The sequence below is a fragment of the Ambystoma mexicanum genome, chromosome 7p (genome assembly GCF_040938575.1).
Source record: "Ambystoma mexicanum isolate Mex_15411 chromosome 7p, UKY_AmexF1_1, whole genome shotgun sequence".
In the NCBI taxonomy this organism is placed as follows: Eukaryota; Metazoa; Chordata; class Amphibia; order Caudata; family Ambystomatidae; genus Ambystoma; species Ambystoma mexicanum.
Window position 1 is genome coordinate 603159749 of NC_090939.1, and position 20566 is coordinate 603180314.

General features: G+C 48.0%; 1 protein-coding gene across 1 annotated transcript in view; it reads right to left on the reverse strand.

Moving 5' to 3' along the window:
* The window catches only part of CYFIP1 (cytoplasmic FMR1 interacting protein 1), a 1181635-nt gene that overhangs the window by 708357 nt on the left and 452712 nt on the right, over positions 1-20566 (reverse strand). Inside the window, 1 exon segment of the mRNA XM_069636612.1 lies at positions 17983-18149. Within this exon segment, the coding sequence (XP_069492713.1) occupies positions 17983-18149 (167 nt within the window).

A 20566-nucleotide genomic window follows, 5' to 3' on the forward strand; every position in this document is an offset into this window, starting at 1 on the left:
GCAACTTCAGTGCATTGTCACAGAGAAATCCTTTAGATTTCGCTTAACGTTTAAATACCTTTTCTTGGGTGAACTACAGCTCCCAAGAATAGTAAACTGAAGCTGACTTGACTTACCCTCTCTCTTTGTAGGGCCAGCACACCCCATCTTATGTGGAGTGCTGGGGGGATACTTAGTAGCCCCTTTTCCTACTTACTCATGTAACTTTTTTTTATGTTACACTCGCTACCTTAAATGGCTAGTGCCAGTGGTTTAATTTTCCTACCATTGTGCTTTTCTACCGCAGGCTGAATCCTCAGCTACACTATAGCACCCATGGGGGACTATTGTGTCAAAATGGCCCTGGTCGTCTTTTCTCGCAATTTCTTGTTTGCGAGGTCTTTCTTGGGTTTTACTCTGCGCGCCAAAACAGGTCTTACCCCTTTGTTCATTATGCCATTTTTATTCAACTCCCCTGTCCTTTGTCTTTAGGAATGCCTGAATGCACACAGTCCTGATTGGCTGGCTGGCTGGCCTTTCAGGACAGCCACCCTATTGTTTGAGTGACAGCTAGGATGCGCATGAATGGGAGAAACCTGCTTAAAAGGCGAGTCTTCTTGGCAGAGTCGACCAATGGGAAGAAATACCCCAACGAAGAAACCGTGAACAAAGCTTGCTGCATCCTCCTGGACTGTTGAACTGCCTGGTGAAGCCATGCTGCTGTGCTGAAAATTATTTTTCTACTCAACAAGAGAAGCTCTGGAAAGGACGTCTTCTTCCCTTCGGCTAGTGGGACCACCCAACCCCCGAGAAAAACTTTGCTGAAAGTCCTTCCGCAACTGGCTTTACTTCTTTTCTGCTGCAGGAACCGAGTGCCAGGGGGTCGAGAAAACCATAGTAGAGTGCAACGCCTGTAAACCAGCCAACAGCTCTAGGAAGGTCCAGAGGACCCTCCAGAAGCAGGACGACCAGAGCTTGAGTCACCTCACCAGAGTGCTGGACTCAAGGAGTGAAGGAAATTCAACCAGTGTCGACCCGCAGTGGTGCTACTTACCGAGCGCTGAAACCGCGAAGGGCCGCTGATCCGAAAAGAGCCCATAGCAGCCACCGACCATCGAATTGCTGCCGCAGGAGTCCCCAGACGTCTTAAATCTTGTTCCTATGACTGAGGCCCGGGAACCCAGGATCTGCAGTGCTGCAGACAGACAGGAGCCAGCTGGACCCTCTTCTTCGGACCACAGATACTGTTCGGACTTTGGGCTATTTACCTTATTGTCTGTAGCTTGCTCTTCTGTTATGAAAAGTTTGTATGCAGTACCTACTGGGAACACTACAAAACAACTCTGACTACAGGTATAGAAAAACCCAACCTTTGGTATAGGCTTGTATTACACAGTTTTGGTAACGTGTTGAGCAGCCAGGCTTATCTCAAGAGGGGGCAAAGTGAGCTGTAGGGGAGTTATACAGAGATTCACAGTGACAAGTATTCAAATACACTCTTACACACAAGGTTTCTTGAATAAACAATTATTAATGTATTTATCAGTCAGTTAGAATAAGCCTTCTTCAGAAGGGAGCGATATTATAGTAACACACAAATACACTTCAATACTGTACGCTCTTAGTTTCTAAATCAGTAAAGACCCTTCTGGGGTGGCCCACAAACACAACCTACACTCTCAGGTGAATTCAACAGCTAGAGTGCTGGGGACATTAATATCTTACTGTTGGTATTTAGAATATTGTTAGTAGTTGGTAAAAGGAAAAGATTATTAGAACAAGAGAGCACAAATATTCTTAAGCAGGCAAATAATTTTGGATCCCCTAAAAAGAGTCATTCGGTAAAACAGACTAAGCCAAAGTCAATGGGCAAAATATTTATAAGGATGAAGCACTTCTGGTAGGTAGAAAAGTCTTTGTACAATGTTTTAGAAGTCTTTGAAGAAAAGAAGAATGAAATGTAGGGCCACAAGCTGACTAGACTTGTGAGTAGTAGAAGATGCAAGCAACTCTACAGTAAGAGGTAAGTTCTCTTATACTTTGTAAAGTACCTTTGAATTGAAGAAAAAGTGCAGCAGATGACTTCTGTTCCTGTGAAGCTATGCAGATCTCATTGTTCCTGGGCCTCAGTCGTGGGGACAAGACGGAGGACTTCTGGAGACTCCTGCACTGCAATGGGACGGTCACCGCTCGCAAACGGCAATCTTCAAATCAGTGGCTGTTCAGTGGTTCAGCTCCTTGCGTCTACCGCAAATAGCAACACTGCGGTTCCTGGCTGTCAAGATGAACCTTCCTTGCTTTTGGGGTCACGCACTCTGTTGAGGGGGCTCAGGCTCAGCCAGTCCTGCTTCCTGGGAGTCCGAAGGATCTTCCTGGAGCTCTAGGCCAGCTTAAAAGCAACACATACAATCTGGTGTTCCTCTCCCTGGCTATACGGTTTCCAGCAGCAACTCTGTGGAAATTCAACCAGCTCCGAGATGGATGTCCAGGTGGCTTACTTTGGAGATGATTGGTCTCAAACGGAGAAGTCGTCCTTGCAGGGGCTTCTCCGTCGACACGAATTTGGAGTTTCAGCACAGGAGTTGCAGCAGGCATCCTCTTCAAGTTGTTCTTCGGTTCCTTCGTCCAGTGGTCGACTCTGCCTTCCAAGCCAAAAGCCTCGCCTTTTATTCAGTTCTCTCCCATTCATTCCAGCCTAGCTGTCAGTCACCCCGCAGGGTAGTTGTCCTTGCCAGACAGTTAGCCGGCCAATCACTGTAGAGTGCACATGGGTCTCTTAGGAGACTAAGCACAGGGAGTTTCGGCACCTACAACACTTCCTGCCTACCCCAGACACCCTGGAGCCAGAGGCGGGCTTCACTCGTGAATCCCGCCAAAGGCAAAGCGAACAATGGGATCAAACCTGGTTTGGCGCACAGAGCCTTTTTCCACTCACTCATTCTTATTTGCTCTGACTTTTGGAACTCTGTTCTCTGTGTTTTACCTTTACTACTTTCCTCCATATCTCTTTAAAGGCATCTGTGTTTAACTTTTGCAGCACACAGCTCCTTGTGGGCAGTGTTGCTTGGAATCCTTCGGGTTCTCCTTTGCAATTCTTTCTTTATCCTTACTAACTACAGTTAGTAAGGATAGAGGGATTCTTTGTATCCCTCGGAAAACCTTATGTGGAGTGCTAAGGGGACACCTAGAATCCTCCATCTCTCTGCTCCTGCGACTTTTTAATCACATAGACAACCCACTAGTTAAGGCTGGTGGCATTGGATGTGTTCTACCAACTATTGTGCCATTTTGTTACCGCAGACTGTATTCACAGTCACTGTCGTGCACAATAGGGCCACCTATGTTCTAAAATGGTAGCTCATTTCTTTTTTTGCCATTTTTATTGTGGCTGTTCTTTGTTAGCCCTTCTTCTACTATTCTGGGAGTGGGAGAATTGTGTGTGTGTTTTGGTTTCTGCGGGAACTCTTGGGTGTCCCGCCTAGGCTCCAGTGTGTCCCCTGCCTTTTGTCTGCTTGAGTGCCTGAATGGAACCAGTACCCACTGGGGGTCTGGCAGTCCTGATTGGACAGCCACATGCCCCTTTCTGTAAACTACTGAGCAAGATTGCAGAGGCGTGTGTGCTGTAACTGACTAAAAGGTGAGGTTCTTGAGGTGAAAGGCAAGTTGACCACTGGAAACTGAAGTAACCAAAGAAGAATACAACCAGAGATGCCTGCAGACCCTCTGCATTACAGTGAAGCAACCACCGCTGTCCTGAGCCCGGTTTCTACTGGACAGAGGAGCTCCGAAGAGGACTCCTTCCTTTTGGCAGGTGAGACCAACCAGCCCTGAGACGAACTGCAATTTGAGCCATCTCCCAAGTGCTGTGCCTTTCCAGAGCTGCAGACCGCGAATACCAGTAGACCTCCGACTGATTTGAAGTGCAGCGTCTTTTAGAAGCTGAGCCCACCAAATTCTTTGCTGAGCTCCAGGTGAACTGCCATAGACACGATCCAGCTCATCTGAGACCCCTCATCAGAGTGCAGGACTCCAGAATCGAAGAAGATCGATTGGGTGAACACTGTCCTTTGTTGGTGCTGAGAAAAAGGTGCCAAAACCACAGAATGACCAGGGAGACCAGAAATCCACGCAAAGAGTCCTCTCTTGAGACTACTTTAGACATCCCATTCAGAGTCTTTCCTTTTGTCACCAGACTGAGGAATCAGGAGACTGGGTCTGTCTCGGCTGCACAGAGGAGATTCCAGCCACGAGCATTTCTTCTAACATAAGGTACTGTGGGATGAAAGGTATTGCTTACCTTGAGCCAAGAAGTCGCTCCAAAGTGTTGGAGTGCATGAAGAGGTGTCCAGGGTGTCCACTCTACCTCTGACCCAAGTTGCCGGCTTGTGTCCCACTAGTAAGTCTGTATGCAAGGTCTCCATCGTTGTGTTAATTCTTCATTTCCTAGAGGCTAAATGTATCCTAAGGAACCTTTGATGTTCTTCTGCTTCAGAAGGCTTTAAATCCACTCTGAACTGACTTTTGCATATAGTTAGGGATTGGACTTTAAAAGCGTTAGTTTGCCAAGACAGTTTCTCTAGAACATTAAGCTCTGCTAAAGTATGACTAACAAACCTTTTTGCTTCTTAAAAGACTATCTCTCTGGGGCGTGGCTTGGAGTCATGGAAGTCGGTCCAGCTCCATACGAGCTCCCGGCTAACGTCACGCATCCAAACATAATGCACCGGTGATAAACAGCATGACAATGCATTACTTACCGTAAAAGCATTTCTGATGGTTGTATCTGCTTAGATTCACATGCTGTGCATAGGTCCGACATCCAGTGGTCACTGCGGAGTATTGCATTTTGTTTTTCGTAGTCGAAAAGGGGACGTCGACAAGGCGTGTCTGTAACACTATCCCTATAGTGACGTGCGTTGTACCCACAATCCCTCACGCGTCGAGGTCCCTCTGTTTGTATTTTTCTGCCCTGAGGGAGCCTTCTAGACGTGAGTGAGTACAGAAAAGAGAGAAATATAGTAGAGGATGTCTATGTTCCTTCCATCCGAGCGGGGAGGAAGGGCGGGCGCATGTGAATCTAAGCAGATACAACCATCAGAAATGCTTTTACGGTAAGTAATGCATTGTCTTCTGATGTTTGTTAATCTGCTTAGAATCACATGCTGTGCATAGACTAGCGAGCAGTACCCGGAGTTGGCGGTGGGTTATGAGAAGGAACAGTGGAGAAAAGATGTCTTAATACTGCCTGTCCCACCTGGGAGTCAGATCTAGAGTGTGCATCTAGACAGTAGTGTTTTGTAAAGGTGTGCACAGAACTCCAGGTAGCCGCTTTGCAGATGGACTCAAGGGGAACATTTGCAATGAATGCTATGGAAGCCCCAGTGCCTCGAGTGGAATGTGCTCGTGGCTTGAAGGGTAGTTCTCTCTTAGCAAGAGTGTAACAGAGAGTGATGCATTGTACAATCCATCTAGATATAGTGGACTTAGAGACTGCATCTCCTTCTCTTCCTGCTGCCACCGAGACAAAGAACTGATTAGTCTTTCTCAGTGGTCTGGTTCTTTCCATGTAGAACATGACAGCTCTGCGTACATCTAGTGTATGCAGACTTTTTTCTCCCAAGCTGGAAGGGTTTTGAAAGAACGTTGGTAGTTCTATAGATTGGTTTACATGAAATTTCGAGATGAATTTTGGTGCAAACCTTGGGTGTGTGCGAAGAACCACCTTATCCTTGTGAACTGATAAGGGGTCTAGTACAGAAAGAGCCTGTAGTTCACTTACTCTCCTAATGGAGGTGATAGCTATTAGGAAAGCAGTCTCAAGGGTGAGGTCTTTAAGAGTTGCCTTGTGCATGGGTTCGAAGGGAGTGCCCATGAGTCTAGAAAGTACCACGTTTAAGTCCCATCCGGGAGCTGGGTTAGCTATCGGGGGGTGTATTCTCTTTACCCCTTCCATAAAGGCCTTGATAACTGGTATCTTCCACCACGACACTTTAAGTTGGGAAGTGGTGTATGCAGAAAGTGCCGCTAGGTGGACTTTAATGGAATTAAACACTAGACCTGAATCCAGTAAATGGGTCAAGTACAGAATAATGTTAGTGGCAGAGCAGTCAACCGGGTTGATGTTCTTACTTCTACACCAGATGACAAATCTTTTCCACTTGCTAGAATAGCAGTGGCGAGTATTAGGTTTTCTGGCTTCCCTGAGGATGTCTATACATCTCTGAGGGAGATGTAAATGTCCAAATTCTATGATCTCAGGAGCCAGGCTGCTAAGTTCATGGTCTGAGGGCATGGATGCAGTGTCCTGCCCTTGTCTTGTGACAGCATGTTGTACGGGCAGGGAAGTTTCATTGGGGGGGATAGGGACATCTCCATCAAGTGAGCGAACCATGGCTGCCAGGCCCATATTGGGGCTACTAGTATCATGGTAACCTGCTCTTGGTGCATCTTGTGCACCACTCTGTTGAGGAGGGGAGTCGGGGGAAAGGCGTAAACAAATTTCCCTGACCATTGAATCAACAGACCATTCCCCTTGGACTGGTTCTGGGGGTACCTGGAGGCGTAACTTTGGCATTGTGAGTTCTCCAGGGTTGCGAACAGGTCTATTTCCGGGAAACCCCATTGCGTGAAGACGTCTAAGACGATGTTTCCGTGTAATTGCCATTCGTACTCTTTGGGTAGGGGGAAGTCTCTGCTGAGTTTGTCTGCTAGTAGATTGAGTTCCCCTGGTACATGTTGTGATAGTAGGAACATGTTGTGTTTGAGAGCCCACTTCCATATATTCTGGGACAGCTTGGACAGTCCTGGAGAGTGAGTGCCCCCTTGCTTGTTGAGATAGTGCATGGCTGTGGTGCTGTCTGAGGACCATCACTGTCTTTCCTTGTAAGTGTTCCTGAAAGGATTTCAGTGCTTTGAACACTGCTAACAGTTCCAGCAGGTTTATATGCTTGGATGCTAAGCTCGGAGTCCACACTCCGTGAGCAGTCTGATGGGATAGGTGAGCCCACCATCCTGTAAGGGATGCGTCTGTGGTTAGAGTGGCTTCCACTGCGGGTGTGGCAAAAGTTTTCCCTAATAACAGGTTTTCCTTTATCCACCACCGTAGCGAGAGAACCAAGGCTTGCGAGACCACCACCAGTTCGTCCCATTGTCCGCTGGCCTGACACCACTGGCTGTAGAGCCACTCTTGCATTGGGCGCATGCGCAGGCGCGCGTGAGGTACCAAATAAATACATGACGCCATCATCCCTAGCAAGCGCATTGCTTTGCGTACTGTGACCCCTCGACCTGCCACATATTGGGGGATCTGAAACAGCATGTTTTTGACCCTCTCGTTGGAGGGGAAGACGAGGCCGTCCTTTGTTCGAATTAGAGCCCCTAGGAATTGTTTGATTTGGCTGGGGTCTAAGCTGGACTTCTTTTAGTTGATGGAGAAGCCCAGTTGGGACAAAAGGTCTACGGTCCTTTGGGTATTGGAGAAGCATGTTTCGTAAGAATCCCCTGTTATGAGCCAGTCGTCGAGGTACGGGTAAACCGGGATGGATAATCTGCGCAGGTGGGCCGCTGCCACTGCCAGTACTTTCGTAAATACCCTTGGTGCAGATGCTATCCCGAAGGGTAGTACTCTGAACTGATAGTGTTTGTTCTCTATCTTGAACCTGAGGTATTTTCTGTGCGCTGGCAACATTAAAATATGAAAGTATGCATCTTTCATGTCTAGTGTTATGATGTAATCCCCCTGTGATAACAGTGGGATTACTTCCTGCAAGGTCACCATACGAAACTTTTGGGGTTTGACAAAGTTATTCGCTGGGCGCAGATCTAATACAGGGCGCATGGTTAAGTCCTTTTTGGGTACAAGGAAGTACACTGAATAAATACCTTCTGTTACCTGAGATAGGGGGACAGCCTCTATAGCTTCTTTTTTCAGTAGCTCTTCTACTTCTTGAGGTGTTCGGGTGTCATGCGTCGGTTCCGTGGGGGTCTGTATTTCGGGCAACCGTTGAATTCGATGCAGTATCCGTGGGCTATGGTGGATAATACCCAGCGGTCTGACGTTATTCCCTCCCATGCTGAAAGGAACGATGTTAGCCGGCCCCCGACCGGTGATGCATGGGAGGGGACCCGAATCTTTGGGTCATTTGTTGGTATTGGGCGTGTGGCCTTTAGGACTGGAGCCGCGCCCTCTTCCTTTGCCACGACGTTGGCCTCTTTGACTGAACTGGGTGCTTTGGTTAGAGGGCCAGTTGGTAGCAGAGTAAAATTGTTGTTGGCTTTGCTGCCGGCGTTGGCCACGAAAGGAGCGTCTATTGCCATAGCTGCGTCTGTTAGGAGGCCTAGAAATTTGGTCAAGAGTCTTCATGGTATCAAACTCCTTCTTTGCATGTTCTAGGGCCTCATCAACTGCTTTCCCAAACAGATGTGTTTGCTCTATGGGCTTATTTATTAGGGAAGCCTGGGTTTCTGGCTTAAATCCCGAATTGCGCAGCCAGACATGGCGTTTGAGAAGTATTCCCTGAACCAGGGAGCAGCCAGCTGTCTCTGCGGCATCTAAGGAGTTCTTTACGATGCCCTGGTTTACAAGAGTTCCCTCTGATATAGTAGCCAACAGGCGTGAACGCAGGGGTTCTGGTCCATCCTCTGCTTCGCTGCGCAGCTTGCTCCATTGTGCATCTGCGTAGCTAGCAAGTAGGGAATTGTTATTTGCGATCCTGGTTGAGAAGGCGGCGGATGTCGTGATTCTCTTCCCAAGTGCATAGAGCTTCTTGCCCTCTTTGTCAGGTGGTGCCTCACTAGTAGATAGTGGTACCCCCGCTCTCTTTCTTGTGTTAGTCACTACCAGAGAGTCCGGAATAGAATGTCCCCTGATGTACAAAGGGTCAGAAGACGAAGGGCTGAAGAGCTTTTCTATCCGAGGGTTGACCCCTCTGACTAAGGCCGGATTGGAAAGGGAAGGAGTTATTCTTCTCTTTATAGAAGCCAGGAGCGGAATGGACTGGCTGACCGGGGCTTTTTCTTTAATAACCTTTTCTACAAAGTCTATGTCCGGAAGGGTTTCCCCTGTGTCTATTTCAAAATGCGCTGCTGCCTTGCGCAATAGTGCATTAAGTGAATGCTGGTCATCTATGGGGGAGGTGTTCCCAATAGGTGAGTCCTTGGGAGGAGAAGGATGAAAGACATCAGGGTCTGAGTGCACTGATGGGGAGTGCCAGGGCTGTGAGGTAGCTGTATCTTCTTCAAAAGCTCCTGCGCTAGTGTAAGGGTCTTCCTCAAACCTCTCCTCCTCAAGTTCTTCCTCTCCACCTAAACACTCATCTTCCTGGAGGTATTGCTCCTCTTCAGTGAGGTCATATGCATCTGTAGAAGGGGGAAACAGCCTAGGAATCTTGACCCTAGGGTCATCCTGGGTCCATTCTCGGTCTTTTGGGTGTGGGTGGGTTTTGGCTTCCCAAAAACCTCTCCATCTTTTCCATACAAGAATGGAGTCTTTCCAGGGTCTCATGGGGAACCCGTGAATAGTCTAGAGGGGGGAAATCAGTGTTTTCACCTTCAAAATGCTTCGAACGCTCCCACAACGTCGACAAAAGGTTTCCGTCGCCCTCAGAAAAGCCCTCCGGTAGTTCAGAAGTGCCTTTAGATGGATGGGGCAGTTCCTAGCTACTCTTGTGCTTTTTCGGCGTTTCTATATCCTTGGGTGCGGCATTCGACGTTTGTTTCGTCGTCCGCTTACGTTTGTCCTCGGAAACAATTCTCGCCAGACTCTCGACGACGAGTTCGTCAGTCGAGGGTTCTGGAGTCGGCATTGCCTGCGTTGCGCGTTGTTTTTCGACGGCCGCTCTATGGAGCGTTACGTCGGATGTTTTTGAGGAAGCGCCCGTATTAGATAAAAGCCCAATCGCTGGTCGCGGCTGCGTTTGCGGGTGGGGCTTGAGACCCTTGCGGTCTGAGGTCGACGCCGAAGTGCCCTGCGTCCCCTTCGGCGCTGGTGGATCCTTCGTCCTGGACGAAGAAGAGCCGTGGGTTGTGTGCTTAGGCCTATAGGGTCTGTGTGCGTCCTTGTCGCCGGGGTGTTCATCCCCATAAGCAGGGCGTGAGCCGAGCCCGTCGGGGCCGGGGACGGACGTCGAGGAGCGCGAGCGCTCCTTCTGGGGGTTAAAGACTTCCGTAACGGACGTCGAGTTATCACCCTCCTCGTCACTTTCTGTAACAGCGGCGGCGGGTGAGGAAACTGACTTCGACATCGCGTAGTCCGCCCACCTCTTAACTTTCCGTTCTTTAAGAGTTCTTGGTTTCAAGAGCTTACAGGCCACGCAGCTGTCCTCTTTATGATCGAGGGGCAAGCAACGATTACAGAGCTTGTGTTTGTCCTTCCAAGTATATTTGCCCCTACAGCGTGGGCAAAACTTAAAAGGTGTCCTCTCCATAGCTGAGGCAATAAAAACTGGTGATAACAACCCCAAGGGAAAGATAGGGGAGAAAGAAAGACATTCTCGACGAGAAGGTAAAAGTTGGAAACCCCCACTCTCCCTACTGTATGTTGGCCGGCGAGGCCTGGCCACGTGTTCGGCAGCGCCGAAGGATCTCCTCCGTCTCTTCTCCTCCGTCGAAAACTTGCTCGGCGGAGAAACAGCTTCACAGCTAACGTCGAGGGGAGGGATCTTTTAACAATAAGTATATATTAAGGACCGAGGTCCGTAGTAATTGTTTAGCAATGTCTCTCTAGGAGCTCCGCGTAAGGCGACCATAAGCTGGGCGGAAAAAAACAATCTGAGGGACCTCGACGCGTGAGGGATTGTGGGTACAACGCACGTCACTATAGGGATAGTGTTACAGACACGCCTTGTCGACGTCCCCTTTTCGACTAAAACAAAATGCAATACTCCGCAGTGACCACTGGATGTCAGACCTATGCACAGCATGTGATTCTAAGCAGATTAACAAACAACAGAAATAGTATTACCGGACAAATTTCCCGGCAGCTAACGCTGTCCTGCATGAGATTAGCTGACTCTGGGCACTGCCAGTCGTCTGGAACGGAGCCTGCATCGAGCTTGAAGCGGCACCGGGGGGCCGAGAGTGCCGCTCTTAAAATGGCGGGCAGCTTCACAAACCCCGCCCAGAAGCAACAGAAGCACACTGAACATAAGCGGCCTCCGGGGGGGCTAAACCAGCACCCGGCGGCTCGCGGTGTCCTGGCGCAGCTTAAAGACAGAGGCACACTGAAGCGGCCTCCGGGTTGACTGGATCGGCACCCGGCAGTTCATCGCCGCTGAGCAGAGGAAGGAACCAGCCACGGACGGCACAATCACGGTGTCCCACCGGGACAGCAACTCTCCACTGCACTCATCGCCAAGCCCCAGCACAGGGAGACAGGGGGCACCGGGCCAACAGACCCCCGAGGGGCTGAGGAAGCCACCGTGCAGAGAGTACCGCCCCCAAAATAGCTGGCAGCTCCATAAAACCCGCCCAGCAGCAACAGAAATACTCCGAGCAGTAAGCGGCCTCCGGGGTGACTGAATCAGCACCCAGCAGCTCACCGCCGGCCGTTGAGCAAAAGAGGGAACCAACCTTGGGCAGCCCAATCACGGTGTCCTGGCACAGCTAGAAGCAGAGGCACACTGAACCCGTTGCGACCCCTGGGGAGACTAGATTGGCACCCGGTGGCTCATCGCCGTTGACGGCCCAGTCACGCGGCCCCACCGCGACAGCAACCCCACACAGCACTGCACTGCACCGAGTCCCGGCACAGGGAGACGGGGGACACCAGGGCCCACGGAGCCCTGAGGTGCAGAGGAAGCCGCCAGGCCCAAGCCCGAGACGCGACACCCCGCAGGAGCGGCTAGAGCAGCCTGGGGTCCCAGCCAGACAGAGCACGGCGAGGTAAGCTGTTTCTACAACGCAGCAGCTGGCGCAGCGTGGTGGCAGAGGCACTCCCCATCGTACTGACCACAACGCAGAGACCCGGCAAGGGGAGCACCCTAGTCCATTGATCCCCAGTATGCTGAGAACCCACCGTGCCCAGCCAGAGAGCCGGAGACACATTGCAGCCAACTCGCCTTCCGGCATCCCCCTACGGGCCGACAGCACCCTGTGCAAGGGGAGAAGCAACCAGACAAGCAGCCACGAGCGGGTGCCGGCCCTCCCCCTCCCCCCCCCCCGGTAGCCCTGCCTGTGGTCGCACACAGCGGACAGGATGTGGGAGCAGCCCGGGGAGTCTGCCCCCCCCACCAACACAGTCGTGGATGCCAAACAATCCCAGGGAATCAGCAATCCTTACTGCTGGCGGGTGGCGGAGCCCCGGAGACCGGTGGGCGGCCCCGCAGGAGGGGCCACAGCAACCCCAGGCCCCATCCAGACGGTGCACGGCGAGGTAAGCCGCTACAATACCCGCAGGGGAGGAACTTAGTGGGCATCGAACCCGGGAAGCCCGAAGTCCACTAACTACGCAGGGGGCTGGGGGGGACCCCTACGACACCCAAACGCACAGGACAATGCTAATCAACAGGCAATCCAAGCCTAGAAAGGTCCCGGGGCCACCACCAAACACACTTGTCTAGACACCTCGAGCTGAACAGATCCAGAGTCTGGGAAACACACCACCGCCCAACAGCCATAAGCCCAGAGCACCAGAGCCAGCATTACAAATCGGGGCAGGCGCCCCATCCAGATTACTTCTAGGGATAACCCGCTCCCCCCCCCCCCCCAACACCGGAGACCCCCGGTCTGGGGAGGTACGCATCAAGAGTGAGTCAACCAGGCATACACTGACGCAGAGCAGCAACCCAACCCAGCAATTACACGCAGGGCTGTCCTGCGCCCCGATTCTCCCGGCACACCATACACCGGTCCGAGCAACTCCCCAGTTCCCGCCATGGCCAAAAAAGCGACAAAGCAAGCTGACATTGCGACCCTGCTAACAACCCCCACACCAGACAGGTCCAGAAGAGGGGACCGTCCAGAATTAGGCGAAACGATCGCCGAAAACACACAAGTGGAACCACAACGGGAAGCCCCAAACCAATCGGTCACAAAATTGGACCTACAGGACCTCCTGACAGCCTTAACCAAGGAATTCCAAAGGGGCACCGAAGGGGTGAAGAGCACCATCACGCTTCTTGAAGGGAGAGTGGGAGAATTGGAAACCAGGACAGCAGAAGTCGAAACATCCGTGTGCGAACATGGCTATGAGATTGAAAAAGGAGCGGACCGGCTAGCAATGTTAGAAGCTAGATGTGACGCCCTGGAACTTAAACAGCAAAATGCAGAAAACCGCTCCCGCCGCATTAGTATACGTCTGAGAGGTATCCCCACATCTATATCAGAGGCAGAATTACACAATTTTACACAAATGCAACCCCGCTATTCCACCCCAATGCTGGTGAGGCTGCAAAGACACAGGCTCACTGTTCCACCTCCTCTGGACATGCCTGAAAGTGGAAAGATTCTGGAGGGAGGTCCTGCAACAGATCCGGCAGATCACATGCCTAGCAATCCCATGGGACCCAGGCATTATCCTACTGGGAGACACAGGAGAAGGACAATTTCCTTTGACCGGCAACCTGGCAGTCCTCTGCACACACCTGATGGCAGCCAAAATGTCGATTGCCAAACTATGGAAACTCCCTGAAGACCCAGCAATCCCGGTGTGGTGGGTAAAAAACAGCCGCAAACCGAAAAAAATCACTGCCATCTGCCAGGGAAACCGGAACAAGTTCCAAAACACCTCAGACCCATTTTTTGACTTTGTACAGAAATTTCAAGGCATAGCCAGACAACCACCATCACTCAGATGGCTGACGAAGATGGACTAACAAGCTACGGTTGCCCCAGCCCGGGCACACAGCGGCCCTCCAACCGCGACCAGCGAACTGAGGCTCTGTAACACTGAAAAGAGTCAGCTGCAATACCCTCCGGTCCACCCCAGAACACCCCCCCATTTATGTTTATGTTAGCCTCAGTTGATGCGATTTTACAGTTATATTTGTCTTATTATGTTCTTAATAGCAGGTCATAAAGACGAACAAAGCTATTGTTATTTATAAATGCCAATAAACTACCATGTTTAAAAAAAAAGACTTTATCTTAAGTGGTTTTGCTAACTAAATACAATTACCATATATCTTTCTATTAACGAGAGTATGCGGTCGTACCAATAATACGGTAGAACTATCATTGGTGTCAAACTCTAATAACTGTACCACGAGCAACTACCACTGAAGCCGTGGCCTTTGAAAAATATTTATAAGTATTCCTAATTGTGTTGGTTAATTGTACTAAGTCTATTCTGACTTCCTTGTGTACATATAATAAATGATATATTTTAATATAACATTATCTGTGTGTGTTTCTTTGGACTACTGTACTAACTGTGTTCAGTGTACTTACCTACAGCTCACATCTTCCTCCTATGATAAGCTTGACTGCTATGCCACTCTACAAAGGTTCCTTAAGTAGTACAGACTTATGCTAAGAGTTGGGGACCTATATGCCAAGAGATAGCTTTATGAAGTTTTACCTCAAGTGGACTTAAGGAAAACTTCCCTAACAGTCCCAAAGTTAGAAAACAATTTAAGAACATTTCTAAGCCGACCCTCTCCCAACCCAACTGAATTAGGGGAAACCCAGGGAAGGATCCTTTATTGGAATGCCACTGATCCCAGTCAGGTAAGGGAGAAGTAAGGCAAGGACGCCAGTTATACCCTATTGTGGTTGGCACTGATACATTTACTCACCCCCCGAATTCCGATTCACTCAGTGACCACTGAAAATGTTCCTGAAATCGCTAGGCCCCCTTTATCGTGCCTTGATTCTGTTGAAGCAAGTTCACGGGTCTCAGAAGGCTTTACTCATCTCAGAACAGGCGTCTAAGCAAAGCAAAAAGAAACAGTGTCCCATAGCAGTGTATGGTGAGAAAGCAGCAAAGGAAAATCTTTCCTAACACAAGGTAAGTAGAAAACCACTGACTGATGAATCACGCTATTGCTCCTGTTGCAGGTGGGCGAGTTGCCAGAGGTTCAGTGACTGTAGCTGGTGTCTATGTGGCTAGCAGTGTTTCCAATCAGCGAAGCAGATGTGTTTTCAGAGTGCTCAAGGCGGCTTGGAGAGAAACTTGGATGAACACTACTTCTCCCACAACAAAGAACAAACCACAAGACACTGCAGGCACGGTAAGACTTGAGAAACCTCGGCCACTGATCGACAAGCTTGATACTGGCGGCAGTGGAACACAGGCTCCATACAGTCCCCTCTTCACTGCAGAGGACATTTGCTGCAATTAACATGGTTCCTGGGCCATATGTCAGGGAGATGAGCCTCAAGGTGAGATAATCTGGTGCAGTATTGATGCCCTTTGAATGGGTGGTCAGCTCCCAGCATGCTCCATGGACACTTCCTAAGTCCACCAATGGCAGGACAGTGTTGCACGACACAAGACTCGTTAGGCCCACTATTCTAGTGGGAAAGGCACTGACAAAGGTCTTCGCTGGTTGCTAGAGGTGATGCAGAGGATTTATAGTGGATGACTTTGGCACAGGTGTTTACCCACAGCAGATCGGCAACGTCGAGATACATAATAAAAATAAAAAAACATCTGACCTCTAGTAACATGTTTAGCCTAAGTTCGGAACAGTCGGTGATTAAATGAAACAGATAAATGTTACGGGTTTTTACAAGCGAGCAGTATCATGTGACGGCAGCACGTGATCATGAATAGGGAAGTCCCACAAGATGGCTTCCACAACCAAGAATCAGGAGACGAACGCTAAATCGACAACAGTGAGATCGGAGGTAAGAACTGGGGAAGAAGCTAGCTTTAACTGATTGCAGGGAGTTTTGAGCACCATAATAGTATGGAACTGTTGGACTGCTGTAACAGGCAAATTACTGCTCATAAATGCAATGGGGATCGAGTACAATATAGACTGCAGTTTGATACATGGCCACCATAAGTGACCTTTTGAATACTTACTGTAGATACCCAGACTAACCAAATGAATGGCCGTGAGTGTGAGACACACTAGCAAACATCCTGACACCGGGATTGTCTTCTAGGGTTACCAGACACCCATTGAAGAAGACAATCCTGGAACGTGAAAGATTGACTACAACTACATAGTAAAGGTAAAAAAAGGCCTTTATTGATATTAATATGACCCAATAAATAGCAAAACAGGGGTATGATTACAAGTATTTTTTCCATTATCTATTTAACCATAGATACTTACCTGAGTGAGATCCTGGAATATACCCAATACCAGGATATAAAGTACACATCTGATCGTCGACAGATGCATTGATAATGAGACATAGGTCACCACAGGTAAGGATATGAGCTCTAAAACACTGCCTTACCTGTTCTGATCCAGCACTTTGAGACCGATGATGCCCCTTTTAACCCCATAGGGCCTGGAAATGTATCCAACATGCCCGTCTGGAAACCCGAAGATTTCCTCAAGACATCCTTAAAAAGGAGCACTGTAAAGAAATCACAGATCTTGCGCAGAATATAACAAGATCATACCTGTCCTGAAGAAAGCAGCAACAAACTGCGACCGCTGAAACCGGTTGACTTCCATAAAGTAGTCTTGGGCTGATGACTCTGACTCCAAGACCCACTATACGTGTGATAATAGGGCTTGATTAATTAAATAAATGAATATATAGAGTGCATCCAAGTGACCCATTTAGCAACTACAAAAGGGACACTTACAGTTTTTAGTTATGGTTCGACCATTTTTTGTCGAAATTACATTTTATATTTTTTATTGATAAGGCACAGACATTGGAGGAGGGAATATTAAAGCCAAAAACCGACCACCAATGTATGTGCACTTTACCTTTTTAGTATAGGAAAGTAGTGAGTGATGAAAGGGAAAGGACCTCTACATTCCATTTGTAGTCACAGCAGCGAACCCTAGGGCACATGTGACAGCTACATATGTAGAATAGTGACACAGGGCAAAGAAGCTATTGCAAAGGGACTTAGACCGAGGAATAACTCCTGGCAAACTAAAAACTTCTGTCAATTATGTGTTATGTACCCACAGCAGCAGTCATCTTGTAATTCTAAGCGGTACCTTCTCGCCACAGCATTTTGGTTCCACAGAGCAACCACTAAATGGCTCCAGACCCTTTCTTATCCAAAACCCAGGCTGGTGGATGCTGCAGCCCACAAATGGGAAGAATCTGTACCATTCAAATGGGTAGCGGATGTCATATAATGGAGGGCCAGTTACCCTAACATCTCCCTGGCAACACACATCCACTGGGAAAAATCTCGATTGGGGCCAGACAGTTCCAACCATCTACAGTCACAAAAAGCAGTGACCAGGAATACAAGGCTTGATCCAGTCTACAACCTCAGAGGGCAAAAAGAAGGCAAAAATAATAGGGGGCAACAGGAGAGGTCATAAATCACAAACAGCAGCCATTATGAGTACATGATATTAAAAAAGGCATTATCTCATGAAAAAAAGATGGTGGGCGTTAATGCACAAAAAACACAATTCCCCTACCACCAGCCTGTCAACTTTACATCTAAAAAGCTAACAAAAATGTTGCTACACCAAAGAAAAATGGACACAATGTCATTGTAACACGCTACAGAAGGTGGCTTGTGATACAAAGTAAAAACACAGGAAAACAAAAATTAGAAAACATTTGGTGCAGTAATGCCCTCGAGGCAGATCATTGCTCCCAAAACGTATGGTTTCAGCATATTAGTGAGGTACACTTGGCCCCAAACACAGCAAGTATACCAAGTCCTAGCCATATATGCTGGGGTGTTCCAATAAAATCCATGTCACCAACATTTTTGGTGAAAGAATTATTGGTTTCCCAGGATCCCAAAGGAACATAAACCAGATTCAAACAGTGATATCAGTTCTTAACATGTGGTACTGAAAGAGTTTAGTTGTACTCATTTGAATGCATGGCGTTCGACCAATTGCATATCATGCACAGAAATTAGTTACATCATCAGAATGGAAATACATATAGACTGACCTTTGAATTACATTCTTTTTCTTTTTGATGGCCTGCCTTAGGGGTTCTCGCAGCGTGACCTGTGCAAAATCCTGAAGTGCAGCATAAATTGTATGCCGAATAGCATGGTTGAAAACACTCTCCATCCTTCCCATTAGCACTTGAAGGCCTTTAATCATAGCAATGACCTGAAAAAAAGTCAATGTACCAGTATATTATGGAAATGCCTCAGTTTTTATGTTAAAATATTTAAGCTCACAAATGGAAGTCAGTCCAGGAAAAATCATCAATATGTAGAGGTAGTCAACTTTACATTAAGCAACAAAATAAAGCTTGGTGAAAAATGTCCTTGCAAGTCACTACCACACAAGTCCTGTCCTCTGAGAATAGCAGGTAGCTTAACGTCAGATTTTGTTTTTCATTGTTTCATTTAAATTTGCCAACAATGTTCTTCTTGGGGGGTGGGGCGAGGGGTAGAATATGGATTCCCTTTGAGTTGCCATGCAGTGTTCTGCTGGCATTAACCTCAGTGGTTATGTATACTACTGTCAGGGACATTTTCCAAAAGTCTTCTGGTGATGGCAGGAGAAACCAACCTGTACCATTAGGCAGGGTTTCTCTCATGTTGGACCCAAGGTCAACAAAGGTTGCATCGGAAATTTGGAATACAGATAAGTACTTTAGAAATAGAACAAATAAAATGTAAAAATAGTCGTGTCCTGAAAAATCCTAAAACACAATCCTAAACAGGTAATCAGCACAATGAAATTAGAAAAGACAACAAAGTCAGTAAGTAGCTCGCAGTTATATTACCGGAGTCCAGGGGGAGCTGTAGGAAGGCAACCTTCAGGGTGGCATCAATTGAGTACCCCAGAAGAGGAGATACCGTCGCAGTTAGGAATACTAAAGGACGCTGGTAGAAGGATTTTGACGATTGGAGCCAAGCTCTGTGTAGTGAATGGGGTAGTCACGAGGAATTGGTCAAGAGCTGTAGGAAAAGCCCCATTGGCAGCTACTATTAGCTAAATTAAATAAAATTAAATTAGCTAAATTAAACTAGGTCAAAAGTCCCACTTGATGTGGACCAGGCTGGTGGAAGAGGCGGAGGAAGTCCAGGAGTCATGAATGCAGAGGTCTGTTCGGTGTTGGGATTTAGTAGCAGCTGCACTTCTGGTTCCTGTAGAAGGTCCTGCAAGTAGAGTCAATGGAAACGGCTGGGCAAAGACAACACTATTGGCCACATTGCAATACCCTTTTCAGGTGACCCATGAAGCACCAGAGAGGACGCACAAAAGCACCCCTACAAACGGGCCACATGATGCTCCAGTCAGGACAAAGAATGCAAGACAGGATGCAGGAGGGATTTTGAAGGACAGGCAGCAGAAGTCCAGGTTAAGATGTCCCACTAGACAGCAGAGTAAACACTGCAGGAGTTTCCAAGAGAGCACACAGAGATGGAGGACACCGTTGCCTAAGTTGCACAAAAGGACAAGGAGCCTGAAGCTCCTAGACTAGACAGACTAGAGGCAGAGCTTGGCCACAGAAAAGAGGCACAGTGTGGCCACCGGAGGATCAGATGTCTGTACCACAGAATCATCATGGAGACTCGAGTGTTGTCCCCTTCTCTTCAATTACAAAGGTCATAGTTCCAGTTCAATGGAGGCAGAGGGGCCAGTCTGAGACCCTGGAACCTTATAGGCAAAGAATCTGGCTTAGGGGAAAAACAGGGCCCTTCCCATTACCCTTTACACTGCAACCATATTGGCTACTTAGGACAGCATATCAAAATGTTTTGTAGCCATTTTTTAAAAAAAATTTTAAGTATCCCTGTCAGGTCAGATAAAGGGGTCATGCCAGCAAAAGGTCTAGAGGACTACCAAAGTTTAAACAAGGAGGCTAACAAATGAATATCAGAACTATGTTTGGTGTTGTGAAAAATCAATGTTGTGCTCCCATGCATACATTTTAATATGGTTTGTTGCTCCAATGTTGCCTGCTGTCGTAGCCTCTCGCAGTTAAGTTAAAGGAGTAGTTTGGTCAGAATATGAATTGACCCAATCGATCGGGCATGTATTTTAGAGCATACATCAATCGATTAATGCTAATTAACCAAGTTTTTCTCACTTTAATATACGAAAAACGACGGGTAGCACCATCTTGTGCTAATCTTATCCGTTGTTCCATCGCATAAGTTCAAGTGCCTTTGCGGCATTAATTCATATCACCCGCCCCTAACGCAGACATGACTAGATGCTCACGATGAGCTCCATCTATTTTAATGTCATAACGCTTTGTAATGCGAAAGGAACATAAACACGCACATCCACAACAGATGCAAAACGATAAACAGTTTCTTTGAAGAAAACAGCAATAGTCGGGAGCCTAACAAGTATTTTAATATTGACATAACGCTGAAGAGTTAATTAAGTCCGTGAAGACACATGTAACTTTTTCCAATATAGGTTATAGCTAGCGAACATCGTATGGTTCTCATTTTTTGTTTAACTCTGAACGGTGATCTTATAATGCCGATTCCGTTCATCTATCGATTAATCCCAGTCTTTGTATTCTCCAAGTAGTCTTACATCACCGATTTCTGATCGAC